The sequence below is a fragment of the Rhinolophus sinicus genome, chromosome 16 (assembly GCF_057876585.1).
Source record: "Rhinolophus sinicus isolate RSI-liver-muscle chromosome 16, RSI-T2T, whole genome shotgun sequence".
In the NCBI taxonomy this organism is placed as follows: Eukaryota; Metazoa; Chordata; class Mammalia; order Chiroptera; family Rhinolophidae; genus Rhinolophus; species Rhinolophus sinicus.
Window position 1 is genome coordinate 20,813,338 of NC_142516.1, and position 14,536 is coordinate 20,827,873.

Here is a 14,536-nt window from a genome sequence, read left to right on the forward strand (position 1 = left end):
TTTCTGCTATCCCTTGAAATCTGAACCTTGAGATGACCCAACTATGAGAATCTGGGGCTGCAAAGCCCCACCCAGGTAGAGGAGGTACTGCTGCTTTCCACAACTATCAGCCCCCAAAAGCGACCCATCTGTAGAAAACAGACCTTAGGCCCACTTCAGATGTGCTTTCCAGAAGCAGAAGAACAGTGGGAGGAGAGCAGACCTATCCCTTGAGCAGAACACCCCCAAAAGGGAAAAGATAGGCATGAGCTCTTACCTTCATCTAGGCTTAACTGATAAGCTTGCCTTTGGACCTGGAGAGAAGTCAATGAGGGGATATAGGAAACAAGCATATTTTTCTAACACTGGAGAATTGAGCAGATTTTCCAATGGAATCATGAGAACAGGAGTATATGCCATTGAAGGAAATGGTTCCAATATCATGTTTATCCCCAAGAACAAAGCTCCATCCCATGCACACTTCCAGTAATGGGCAGAATGAGGTGCCCTCCAGCCAGAGTCCAAAATCACTTTTCCTGCTCTCAGCATAGCTTAAAATGAATTCCCATATTAGACTCGTGCTCCTTTTTCCCTTCAACAGAAATCCACATCATATTGAGTAACTAGCTCTCAGGCAGGTTCACATGTCTCCTCAACAACTTCAGTTGATGGCAGAGAATAAGGGTTGGCAGGCTACAGCCCAAAGGTCAAATCTGACCCTCCACCAGTTTTTGTAAATAAAGTATTACTGGAACACTGCTATGCCCATTTGTTTAAACATTGTCTGTGGCTACGTTCACACTACAATATCAGATTTGAATAGTTTCAACAGAGACCGTATGGCCTGCAAAGCCTAAAATAGATATTATCAGGCCCTTTATAAGAAAAGTTGGTCAATTCCTAACATAGACGGAGAAAAGCACTTTAGCCATTATTTATGCCATGAAAGCTCTAAGAAACAGATATATAGGCAGAGTTTCAAAATCAGCTACAACAAAATGAAAGTAAACTAGTATTATACTGAAATCTCACCATTGGAACAACCTGAAAAGCAGTCCAGTACTGATTAGGAAAAAAAAAAATAGGTAGATTGCTTTTATATGCTCTGTTCTTGAATTGACGTCCATCTAAATTCAAGTTGTTTGAAACAGACTGTTTCTAAGAGGCCCTACCTTCTTGGTTTGCTTTGGCTCAGCTCCAAAAATCTTAACTAACTAAGCTGCTTGCATTGCAAGACCTGCTCTGGGTATTGTGAAAGTCAAAGGGGAAGTGTACAAACACCTGCAAAGTGAAGCAGGTGGTTCTGGGGAAGGATTGGCTCTTGGTGGAGTCAGAGAAAATTGCCAATTTAGGGACAAACTGTCGTTAACACTGTCCACCTCTAAACAGAAGGTTAAGGTGCTTTTAAAAGTTCTCATTAGACGTATCCCTCCCATCGTATTAATAAGACTTACCCTTAGTAACCCTTCGTAAGGAGGAAAAAGAACATCATACTATTACAAATTACAAAATTATATTGTACATATAAACATTTCTACAGCTTATTCCCCCCAAATGTCTTGTGTTGGTTGATTGTTTGGGCTTTTTTGTTTGTGTTGTTATCGTTGCTATTGTTTTGAGGATGTTGTTGTTTTTAGCTCAGTATAGATGTCTAAAAAGTTGATGAACTTTCATATGACTAGTTGAAATATAACTTCACTACTCACTCAACCAAATTGCATATCAGCTGGCCAAGTTTCGTTATAATTATTCTATGTGTGCACCATTAGTCAGACCCCTTAATTTATACCCTCAGAAGTCCATTTGTTAGGAAGGGACCATCGTCCCCAGCCCCTTTCCATTTTCCCAGTAGCAGTAGTAGACTTTTTGTAGGTGATTGGATGTCTTTGGCACAAAAAACTGCCTCTGGTTGCAGCTGGGTGATGGGTAAATGGGGAAGTCCATTTATTAGTCTATTTTTATGTATGCTTGAAAATATCCAAGTGAAAGTTATTTTTATAAACTGACTGTTGGACATAGGTGGTTCTGTTATACACAGACAGCCACCCCATATCCCAGTGGTCTCTGCAAACTGGAGCATATAATTTTCATTAGCAATCATTGCTTGGGTGGCAACAGTACATGAAAAATGTAGGCATTGAGAAGAGAGAAGTAAACATTGCTTTCTAAGCCTTCAGAGTAGAGCACACCTTTGAGAGACACAGCCAAACATTCACATCAAAGTGAGAAAACATTTGGGGCAGAAAGAAGATACTGTTTGCCTGCGTATGTATCTCTTCAAAAAGAGAAAAGCTGCGTATGAAATAAGCTCTTATCAGTAAACTGCTCCTCCTTCGTTAACCACGTTTATGAAGCTCCTGTGTCTCAAGCTAGATAAGCAGACACACATATAACATTTGCCTTTGGCAAACTGGACAGAGAAAGAATAAAATAGCAGTTAGTATGATAAGTGTGTGCCTTCCAGTGCCTGAAACTTAGCCCTACCCAGAGTCTTGGACTCCTACTTCAGTGACCAGAAATCAGCTTTGTTCGACTCACTTCAGGCCTAAAACCATGAAGAGAGCACCTACGTGTAAGGTTCAGAGCTAGATAGAAAAGCAGGGAAGTAAAATAAGGTACAGTCCCTATCTGTTTAATAGAGAGTGCTATGAGATCCCAGAGAAAGACTGCAAGGAAGGCTTCCTGAGCTAAATCTTGAAGGATGGTTAAGATTAGCAAGTGAGAAAGACGGGGAGAAACAAAGAGTTATAAAATAGTCTGGGGATATGTCAGGAATCATTTGGGAATCATACATCAATAATATAAAATTATTAAATGATCAGGAGACGATGAGCTCTGCGAGGGGGTGTTTGTCTGCCTTGTTCACAATGCATCTGTCTCGCAGTAGGCACTCTTTCAGTATTCGTTAAATGAATTCCAACTAGAAAGGGTTGCTAGAGTTCAGAGTTTATAGTAGGGAGTGGCAGTAGAGGTAGACAGGACAACATCAAGGAATCCTTATAAGAAACTTGGATTTGATGAGGATAGAGAAACATTGGAGAATTTTACAAAGAAGGATAACTAGAGTTGTGCTTTTGAGCTTCAATGGGGAGAGGGGACCTAAGGGGCATAAGCCTGGAGACAGGGAAAAAATTATGAGCTGTTACTACACCCCAGGTGAAAGTTGATGAAGGGAAATCCATGGAGTTCAGTGACAAATGTAATGTCACCCAAAGCCACCAGAATGACTAACAGGAAAGAGACTGACAGTACCAAGTGTTGTCAAGCATGTAGAATAGCCAGAACACACCTCCTCTGTGGGTGGAGTGTAAATTCATGCAATCGCTTTGAAAACTTGTTGGTATCTCCTACTAAAGCTGAACTCAGTAATCCTACTTCTAGGTACACTACAACCCCACAGAAATGAGTGTTCCTATGCCCCCCAAAGGTGTCCCCACAAAGATATAGAAAAGAATGTTCCTAGCAGCACTCGTGGTCATAACCAAAATGGATAAACTGTGTTACAGTCATGCAATAGAATACTAAAAAGCACTGAAAAAGGAATGTACTGCCCCTGTACACATAAACCTCATAAGCATCATGTTGGGTGAAAGAAGCCAGACACAGAAGACTACATACTGTAGAATTCTATTTATAAAAGTTCAAAAACAGACCGAACTAATGTATGGTGAAAAAACCAGATTAGTTGTCGCTTTTGGGCACGAGGTACTGATTGGGACGGAGGTGGCTGGGCACTGGTAAAGCTCTACATCGTGATCTCGACATGGTTACGCCGGTGTGCTCTCTTTTGTAATAACTCTCCAAACTGTATGCTTACAATGTGTGCAATTGTCTGAGTGTATATGAATTTTTAACGCGTTACCTGGCTCAGGTAACAGGGTGGATGATGGTGCCTGTGCTGGGTTCAATGTATCTAAAAGGAAGAGGAGTCAGATTTCACAGTAGCCAAGGCTCTTGTTGCACTTGTGGCTTCTGGCTGCCCTTGTACTTGTGGCTTCTGGCTGCCCTTGGTGGCTGTCCAGGTATCACAGCATAGGCATGTCATAACCCCATGGTTCACCCCTCCCTGGAAATCCCCCTTCAGGGCTGTGCCCTCCTATTTCTTACACCCCTAGAGCCTGTGCCATTCCTCCATGAGGGCCAATCTCCTTCAAAAAGAAAAGCCCCTCTTTAGGGGCCCCCAAATTCTCTTTGGCTCCAAACTGTCCTTTGGCAGTAGGGGAGGTCCTCAAATAAGCACACATAATCAGATCCACTGGAGTTATTGCCCTTAGAATAATATATAACCTTCTTATAGACCTCTAGGGGTCAGGAGACTGTGTAGAATTCCTTGGCTGTGGTCCTGGGGAACAGATACACCTTGGGAACTTCCCAACCCTTCCTTGCCAGTGTCTGCTGCTCAGCTGTTACCTGTGCCTTCGCTTGAGTCAATCTGCTCCTAAAGCAGAGGGGTAGAGTAGAAAGACTCGGGAGAAATCTGGGACAGAAGCCACAAGAGAAGGACTGCAGACAGTGCCACTGCAGACATAGCGACGCCTGCCCTCCCTGTTCCCATGGGGGAAGGACACAATAAGACTACATCCACACCCTGCATTCCACCCCAGCATTAGTTAGGGACAAGGGCGAAGCTCCTTTAAGACTAGATCGAGCTGTTGAGGAAGTCCTGCTGCCCCCAAGTGAAAAGAATTTTAAAAGTATACCCCTCTCTGTCAACCTCTAGCCTCGTGAAGCATGCAGCCTCATTATGGTCCTTGGCTTTCTGGCAATGACTCAGCACTCTGGTCACTTAGCTAAGCTTAGTATCCTTTTCCTGCTCCCTGCCAAGTCCGGGCATTCAGGTGGCCAAGCCCTGCCTACGTTCTTGCCAGGACTTCTTGTCTTGGTACCTGCTCTGGCCTCAGAGGATTATGAACCTCTCTTTATGCCTAGAGCCACCATCCAGCGGCCACCTGACTCTTAGGAAAGAGAGACTCTCGCAGATCCTTTCTGACACCCTCCTCCCCTGGTGGCCAAGGCCAAGAGAACTATTTATAGAGGAGATGGCTACCAACCAGACAGCCCAGATAAATCATGAAATTCTGCACCCACACTTAGGTAACCCTATTCTCAAGATTCAAAAGAGCAATTTGCTGTTATAGAAGTGGATTCGTGGGCGAGCCGGTAAGTGAAATGTGATCCAGACCGAGTCACCAGACGGGTTTATTTTAAAGGAATAGAATGAACCATGATACCCTCAGGCAACACCCAGACTGAATGCTGCTGCCTAGGGAAGCAGAGTCATTCAATGTGGGGACAGTCTCTTCTCTGCTGCACACTAAGCACGGATGTTAGTTCTACGCTTTTCCAACCCCTGCCCCAAAGTCCCAGCACCATTGTTTGGCTGCTGAAATCGCCCTCAGTGGAAACTCAAGTCCTCAGCCAATCCCCATCCTCAGTTTACCCACACTCCTGCTCCTCTCCAATTGATACTAAAGTGATAATGGATAGTAAGGTTTTTAGCTTCCCTGTTTCATCAAATATAAGATTCACCATCGACAGATTCACCATTACTTTGTATACTACTGAAAAGAGTACCAAAATAACATACCATCGCTAGGAAGTGCATCTTGATTCAGAGATGTGAAAATTTGAAAAGCAAATGTGCTTTTTAAAAGCCATAGATTGCAATTCTATTACCTGGGCAAAAGTCAGGGAATGGGAAATCACAAGCCATTTCACTTCAGGAAGTCCTGTATATGAATTAACAAGCCCTCAATGCCAATGGATAAAAGCTCTGAGACATTGCAGTTTCCAACAAAATATTTTAGACCTTAGTTTAGAGGAATATTATGGAGAATTATATAAATCTGGCAAAACACTAGCATAAACTATTTTAAAAAGGTGCCAATTAAAGCATCATGAATTTAATATATTTAATGCTTATTTATAGTTAAAGTATCTTGCAGACAAGGAAAATAAATAGAGGATAATTTTACAAGCAGAAACAAAACTCAAAGCTTCAACATCTTTGCAATATTTGAACCAATAAATATTTCACCCTTCCGTGAAAAAGGTGAAGGGATTAAGAAGTACAAACTGGTAGTTGCAAAATAGTCACAGGGATGTAAAGTAAACATAGATAATATAGTCAATAATATTGTAATAACTATGAATGGTGCCGGGTGGGTACTGGACTAATCAAGTGGAACCACTTTAGTAATTATATAAATGTCTAACCACTGTGCGGTACACCTGAAACTAATATAAGATAATATTGACTGTCAACTGTAATTGAAAAAAAATTTTTTTTAAGAAAAACAAAATTAGCCAAAAAAAGCACACACCAAATTATGAAGCTTCAATTGAGAAAAATAATCATAAAATATCTCATTAATAATTTTATATTGATTACATGTTGAAATTATATATTTTGGATACATTGTGGTAAATAAAATGTAGCATTAAAATTTTTCAATATATATTTCACCTTTGTGTATTTGTGAACAGATTTTTGAATTTTGTGGAGCTGATGCTAAAAAATTGGAAATGAAGATTCGAGAACTAATGTAAGCTGATCTCAGAGACAAAATACACTTACAACATTCTGAAAGACCATGGCAAAGAGTTCGTATTTTTATTTCCAGCAAATCATGTAATGTTCTACTGGTCTCTCTCTTAATGTTTTATAGGTTGAATTTCATATTGCAATCTCACTGCAGAATTGCTTAAAACGCTTGTGCTGTCAGAGATTGTGTCATTTCCATTCTCTAAGGTGTTCCTTTCTACTTAGTCTGAGGACATTCCTTAGGCAATGTTTTTAATGACCTTCACAACAGAGACCCTGCACAGCTAAATAATACAAGGTCATTGAAAAGATTTTTCCAGAGATTGCCAAAGATGGAATTCTTCAGAGCAATCAAGAAACAAATAAATGCTTTGCTGCCCTGCTACACTCCAAACATATAGAGGCCTCTTCCCAATTAAGCCATTATTTGTGGTACAAACTTCTTCTATTACCTAAAGCTGTGTCATTTTTCTCTCCCCCACTGGCTTCTAAAATTCTTCTATAAATTAAAACACACACACACACACACACACACACCAAAAGCCAGAAAGTCATTTTAGTACCTATGTATATTTTAAACCAAAATAGCACAGACATTTAGAGCTCAGAGAAGATGGCTTCTTCTCACACTGAGCCCACCCTGGGGCTGCCATCAGATGAACACTGGGATTCTGAAGCTGTAGGGTAGAACCAGCTTTCCCCTAGTCATTAATGACTGAGATTTCGACAAAGCACTGCATCCATGTGTTTTGTTAGACTGCTCTGGAAAATAGAGTAGAGGTAACCAACACATGCTAGCTTAAGCAAAAAAGCAAATCTACTAATCATTCAACAAATATTTATTGAGTACCTACTCTGTGCCAGGCACTGTTACCGGCACTTAAAGTAAAACTTGGTGCATAGAATCCAAAGGCAGAGATACAGCCAGGCTTCACATGAGATTAGAAATGAGGAGAGAAGGGGATATGGGAAGCCCAGGATATTCCTGAGTATTTCTGTTCTCTACTTTTCATCTGAATCATCCTTTCTGTTGCTATAGATAGGAGTTCTTTACTTCCCAGTCCTTGCGTTGGAAAGTGGCCCCGGGAATAACTCCCAAGCTACATTATCTCCTCCATTCAGGAGACCAGCCAGACTACGCCTTCAGGAAAGACTCCAGCCAGTGGGCAGGATCACAAAGTAAAAACAATTTTGCTCCTACTATAAAGGTGGGGATGGGGGTGGCAGGAATCCCAGGAAAGCTAGAAAGACTTAAAACATTGTGTCCCCTACTAAAAATAATTTTTTAAAATAATTTAAAGCATAAATTATTGGACAAAAGTACATATATACAGCTATGCTTATGTATGTAAATACTTACATGCTAGGCAATGTGTAAGCCCTTTGCATCCATCCCTCATTTGACCTTTGCAACGATCCTGTAAGTAGCTGTGTACTGGTAAATGTTTAACAATTGGCTCTCTGGGGAATAAAAAGTCCTGGTTTGTAGTGACTGCCAATTTCTGTGGTGTAAATCCTTGGTCGACTTCAAGCTACCAGCATGACCTCACAGAACACGGAGCTGGGAGTAACTGTGCATAAAAGGCTCTTGTGAGCTGGCTAAGCTGGAGCCCCAGCACACCACTAGCTACAAATGAGGTGCTCGTTTTATCCCTATGTTCTTACAGAGGAGAAAGCAGACACGGTGTAGTTAAATGACTTTTCCAAGTTTGCCCAGATGAATCTATGTTAGACCTCAGGCTGTCTGATGCCAAAACTGAGACCAAGGATTTAAGAAAAATAGTTTAGTTGAGCATATAATAATGCCATGCTTCTCTTAAACTCTACCAGTCATACTCACTGCTTAACAAAAGGTAGTGTCAAAAACTTTCAGATCATTTTGTCTGGTGCCCTCATTTTACATAAGAGCCATTTAGAGAGGTTTAGAGTAAAATACCTCCATTTGCACTTCCAGGACTCTGAACCGTAACTACAATTTACCCAATTCTCTACCCCTTATGTTATCTGCATCCTACCATGCATTCACAACATCCCTAAAAGATTCTTAGCACTGTCCGTTGACAGACAAAGAAATAGACTGAGTTGACTTGTCCAAGACCACAAAGGAGATGGGGGAGCTAGGATTCACACCCAGACCGACCAGTCTCCAAGATGCACAGTGAAATGCTAGCTAAAGTTCTTTGAGGCCTTTTCTAACCTCCACAAGGACTGTTGCAGTTCTGCAGACAGAGTGCCTTGGCTGCCAGCAGCAGTCTGCTTGATGGTCCATATTCATTGAAGCAAGCCCACAGTCCTTCCCGAGAGCCCCTGCCTTCTTCCATGGGCACTGGTCCAACTGAACACGACTGTTCCCAGGCTCCTGGCTCCGAAGCACAGCTCTCTCGTCTCTCAAAGTTTGCGTTCAAGAGAAAATGGGGGGAAATCCATCCAGACTCACTGCACCATTTCCTTCAGTGATGATAATAATGTTATTTAACAATAACAAAATCTTTTGCCTAGCTCCTTCATCTGCAATGAACACACTTTTAATATGCTAAGAAAGTTCAGGCTTATTGGCCATGTTTCACTCACCTAGAACCACAAATTGCAGTCTAAACTTAAAATCCTCCTTCCCCCTCATTTTCAATGGGCCACATTCAAAGATAGTCCTGGTAGAGTAATAAGGTAGGTCAAGACCGAGTTGAGACCTTCCCCACTTTCACTTCCAGTACCTCCTCACCCGTCTTTCTTCCTACCCATTCCAATCCCAACCATCACAACCCAGCACACATTTTAGATCGTATTTCCCTACAGTCTTTCTTGCTCTCAACTGATTCTGCTCACTCATCACACAATCATTAATTGAAGGTTATTGTTGTTTATGCTAGCACTAGGCCTATCCTAGGGATGCATAGAGTACGAATACCACTTCAGCAGAGGAAACAGTCATGTACAAATGCAGCTGAAGGAATTACAGTGAGAGAGACTCTAATCAATATTTATGCAAAGTCAAAGTGCTGTAGAAAAACAGCCGAGAGAGTGAGTGATTTTCCTGGAAGTTGGACAGGGGATAGGGTCAATTTCTGTTTCACCTTGACTTGGTTTTACCTTCAGGAGGTTTAGACTGGGTCACTCCCTGAGGATAAGAGCATGCTTACCCATCTCTAATTCTTTGGTATTCAGCCCAATGCACAGACCAGGGGAGATAAAGGAGACATAACAACTAAATTCTCTTCCTCCTTCTTCTTCTCCTTCTTCTCCTTCCATGGCCACATTTTGCGAAACACTGCATAGCCAAAGTCTGACTATATGAAAAATGAGAAGAAAATATAGATTGGATGATTTCCTCTTGATGGCAGAATGAAGTTGTGACTCATTCGCCTTTCTGCCAAAACCCTTCATTATCTGACCTTCACGTTAGTTGTTGCCTTTCTCCCATTGCCCATGCACACCAGGCATTATCTCAAATTCTGTTGACTTCCCCCTCTCTGCCTGTCAAATTTTGTTCAAGATCACCCAGCAAATGCATCATTCCTTCAAGTCGGGCCACACAGTCATTCGAAGCCTTCCAGACAGGCAAAGTGTTCCTTCTCTTATATGTCTACAGAGCTGTGTGTGCACAACCATTAGAACCGCCATCTTTTTGTAGGGTGTGGTGGTTTTTTGTGTCTGCCCAGGGTCACTACATAAAATACATGGCACCTAGTTAAATCTGAATTTCAGATAAACAAAGGATCAATTTTTAGTGTGAGTATATCTCATGCACTATGTAACTGGGTGTTCTTTATTTTTTTTCTTTGCTAAGTTCGGCAACACTTTGTCTCCAATAAGACTCAACTTCCTAAGAATTAAGGCTGTGGTTCTCCATCCTTGTGCGTGCAGGACTGAGGACATTATGAAGCACTTAGTAGTCTTGGTAACTATTGGATGGATGAATGACTACTGCCCAAACTCACATAAGAAACCCTAAGATTTCAACTAAGATCAGGAATTTCTATCTCTACCTGGAAATGCAGGTTTGGAAGGCAGAAAGATGAGGTGCTCAAATTTAATACATTCATAATCTTTAAACTAGGCCTATAGGAAGGAGCAGAGGTGTCTATATTATTCTGTATTTTGTCTTTAACACACATAACAACAAGTCATACATCGCATGACTCCATATACTTGACAAGTCTACAGCCAGCTCCCACACAGGTCACACATGAGGGTGGGAAGTTGGTAGACTGAATCCAAAGCCAGGCAGAATAAATAGCAGCAACAGGCAAGAACAGATCTACTCTATATTGGGGCCAGTTCTGTCTTGATGAACCAGGTAGGCAATCAATCATCATGTTTTGCTTTAGAGCTTTCCTGTGAGGGGAATGTGCAGTGATGGAAGAATCACTGGCTCTAAAGTCTGAGACCTGGGTTTGCAGTTATGACTCAGCTGCTGCCAGGTGGGAGGCCTCTCTAGGGCTCAGTTTTCTCATCTGTAAACCAGGTTACCATGACTACCTCCAAAAGGTCAATGTGAGTATTAAATGGAATAATGTACGTGAAGTGTTTTGTATGGTACCCGTCCATAGCAAGTGTCCGAGGGGTAACAATGATGAGGATGATTATGTTTTCATTTCTACTGTTCTATCCAGTTTATAATCTCTTTGAACATATGAACTGTACTTCCTTCCTTCCTTCTTTCCTTCCTTCCTTCCTTTCTTCTTTTCTTCCTTTTCTTTTTGTCTTTTTACTTCTTTTGTATCCTTCAACAGCCTCTAGTATAATATGCAATAAAGCGTATTTGTTATAGAGACACCCAAAGAGAGTAAAGTTTTTTAAATGTTTAGTGTTTTAGTGCCTTTCATCAAGCTGACAATATTTAACCACAGTAGGGTAGGGTAGGGCCAAAGCTTGACCTTTATAGGTGACTAATGGACTGTACACTGTCTTTCATAAATCATTGATAGACTACATTAGGGCAATATGAAACACTAGAGAAATAAAGAAGTAGTCATTTCTTTCTAAAAATAGTAAAGAACAGTTTTGACATAAAAACTGTTCTTCCCACATTTCTCACCGAGATGGTCTGTGTGCCCTAATCACAGGCACCCACCACTGGGAAGCTGTGGGGTGGTAGTCGCCCTTCTCACCAGCTGCAGAAGAAGAGTTCATTCAGAATGACGAATAATCTACTCTCAGCGAATGAATACTCACCATATAGAAGCCATTCTCCAGTCGTAGTCTTTATTTGTTCCTAACTTAATTAATCTATCATTAAACTTGTATTTCCATATTAAAATGTGGCTTAAATCTAGCAAAGTCATCCCTGGCACCGACCTTTATAACTGTGTCACCTCACCCTCCAAATCTTTTTCTTGGACTCTGTGGCTTTGGACAATTTACTCTACCTGGGATGCAATCGTTTTCCCCTGAACAATGAGGAAGCTGGAATCATGTGGTCTCTAAGCTCTCTTTCAGCCCTGTATCCTTAGGATCCCATCCCTCTATTTTGTCTTTATGTCTCTGTTAATTGAGCCAGAGTTTCTGCAATGCTAAATCTGTCTATGAAAGACTGCATTGGTCAAATTATTCTTTTCTCATAATTTTAGCATTCATTTCTAGGTCAGCTCAAATGTGTACTCAAGATAATCCAGGTAAAAAAGGATCCAAAGATTCTGGTTTAGCTCTTATTAACCAGAAAGTCCACTGACACCTTGAAAACATTCAGTAATTGTTGGTTCTGCCATTGTTGTTCTTGTTGTTATCACTGCAAAGGGGAAAATAAATATATTGGAATTATTCTATCCTTGTCTATGCCCTTGATTGGGCCTAGGAATGCCATCTACCCAGCCGCTCCTTTGTGCAGAGAAAGCCAAGATACAGGAAGGAAGAATTAGCTAAGAGTAGCAGCCTGGACTGGCCTGTATGCCCGAGTGAGAGAGCAGAAAGAGACCTTCCCAACTTGTCTCTGCCACTTCTGTATTCAGTCAGGGTGTGTTTACAGTTTGTATGAGGAGCTTGTCCACGTTGAATGATTTAGAGGATTGCAGAGGCCTTAACATTACGCCCATAGTTATTCATTTCCTTACGGTAAACAGTATCTATCCTCCCCCAAGTTGTCTATAAAGTGCAAATATAGCCAGGTGGTAACATAGCAAATTCCTAACACTCTTGTTTTTTCTTTAAGGTACATTCCTGGGGAAGGGGCAGGGGAGGGGAAGAAATGAAGAAACATCCTGAGAACAGTTCAAAGTTAGAGATCAGGCAGAGGAAGAGTGGTGGTGAAGGGATGGAGAAAAGGATACTGAGAGGGGGGGACAAGATTTCAGACAGGCAGGGCAGGGGACAAAGAAGATCCACTCCACTTACTTTATGGTTTCCTCTGGGTTCCCCACCCCACCCTAACAAACACAGACTTGTTAGGAGTCTGTGGATTCCTTCGGGAGCCACGCCTGCCATTCGCAGATCAGAATGGCTCTATGCCTGTAGTAGCTGTGGCTTCTGAAAGCATCTGATTGCCCTGTCCTCAGGAGACCTGTAAGAAACAGCCTTAGGACACAAGGTAACTGAGTCTACCCTAAGGATATTATTGAGGACGTTGCAAATGATACCATAACAGGAGAATGACTGTTCTGGAGAGAAGCTAGTTTTCACTTAGTGGGCTGTGAACTGTGAAGCTGAGCAGGATTCCTATAGTGGATGCTATAATGTCTCCTGGTTCCCCTACGCCAAGTGGAAGCTCCCAACCCCTACTTGTTGTGGCTATTGGCTGATAATGCTCCCAGCTGCTCCCCTTCTCCTGAGACTTAACCGTGGCCCAAAAGGTTATGACCCCACGAAAGGCAGCCCATAGTCAATGACTAACTAATTTGGGGGGCACAAAAGGTCCCTTGCCTCAAAGGAGCAAAGCTGTGATGGGGCTCCTGCTTCAGAGCCCATTCCTATGGATCAGCCAGAAGGCAAGTCTTGACCTAAGACCTTGCATGGCTCTGTCGCTTTCTTTCTCCTGCTTCACTCCTTCTCCTATAGGCTGTTTAAAAGAACACCCCTCAATAAATTGTATAAACTCAATACTTATCTTCGGCTCTACTTCTAGGAACGTGACTCTTGTACATTCCATTAAATCTGAGATGCTACTAACTGTAAGATTATTATTTTATGTATCACCAAGAAAGAAAAGACACTGACTATTAATATGTGACATGCCTTCAGTTGTAAGACATCCTAACTTCAGTGAAAATATATGCATCTTTGAATTAATTAAATAAGGTATGCTTAATATGTATGATTTCACTACATTGCGTACATCTCTGTGTGTCACATGTTTACGTATAGGCAAATAAACTGTGCTTCATCTTTTTATACATAATAATTTATAAATCTGGAGAACCATTGCTGTGGTCTGAATGTGTGTACCCCTTCAAAATTCATATGTTGAAATCCTAAGCTGCAAAGGTAATAGTATTAGAAGGTGGAGCCTAAGGGAGGTGATTAGGTTCTGAGAGTGGAGCCCTCACGAATGGGATTGGTGCTTCTAAAAAAGAGATCCCACTGAGCTCCCTGGCCCCTTCTGCCATGTGAGGATACAAGAAGTCTGCAGCCCAGAAGAGGACCCTTTCCTGACCATGCCTCCACCTTGATCTCGGACTTCCAGCCACCAGAACTGTAAGAAAGAAATTTCTGTTGTTTCATCATATTTTGAGCCAGAGCAAACAAGAGAATTGTTTTGAATAACAGGGAAATGATCATACCTTATACATGTATAGCTGCTTATCAAGGGCTTTCAGAAAAATTATTCCTGTCCACGGAGAGTGAATCAGCCTTTGAGACAGTTTCAGATTTACTGAAATAGAATTAGAGCTAAGGAATAATAAATGGGACAGTGAAACTTTTGGGGAGCTTCATTGCTTTCAGGAGGAAGACTTAAATCCCTAACGTGGCTACAGGGCCATACGTGTTCTTACCCTGACCTACTTTTCTACCTTTGTCTCATAACACTCTGGCCCCCACCTACACACACACACACACACACACACACACTACCGCCTCTCTGGC

General features: G+C 41.7%; 1 protein-coding gene across 1 annotated transcript in view; it reads left to right on the forward strand.

Moving 5' to 3' along the window:
- The window catches only part of LOC109456985 (thioredoxin domain-containing protein 8), a 43,042-nt gene that overhangs the window by 11,878 nt on the left and 16,628 nt on the right, over positions 1 to 14,536 (forward strand). Inside the window, exons 4-5 of the mRNA XM_088792991.1 lie at positions 6,466 to 6,524; position 7,207. Of these exons, the coding sequence (XP_088649117.1) occupies positions 6,466 to 6,524; position 7,207 (60 nt within the window). The remainder of the gene's footprint in view (positions 1 to 6,465; positions 6,525 to 7,206; positions 7,208 to 14,536) is intronic.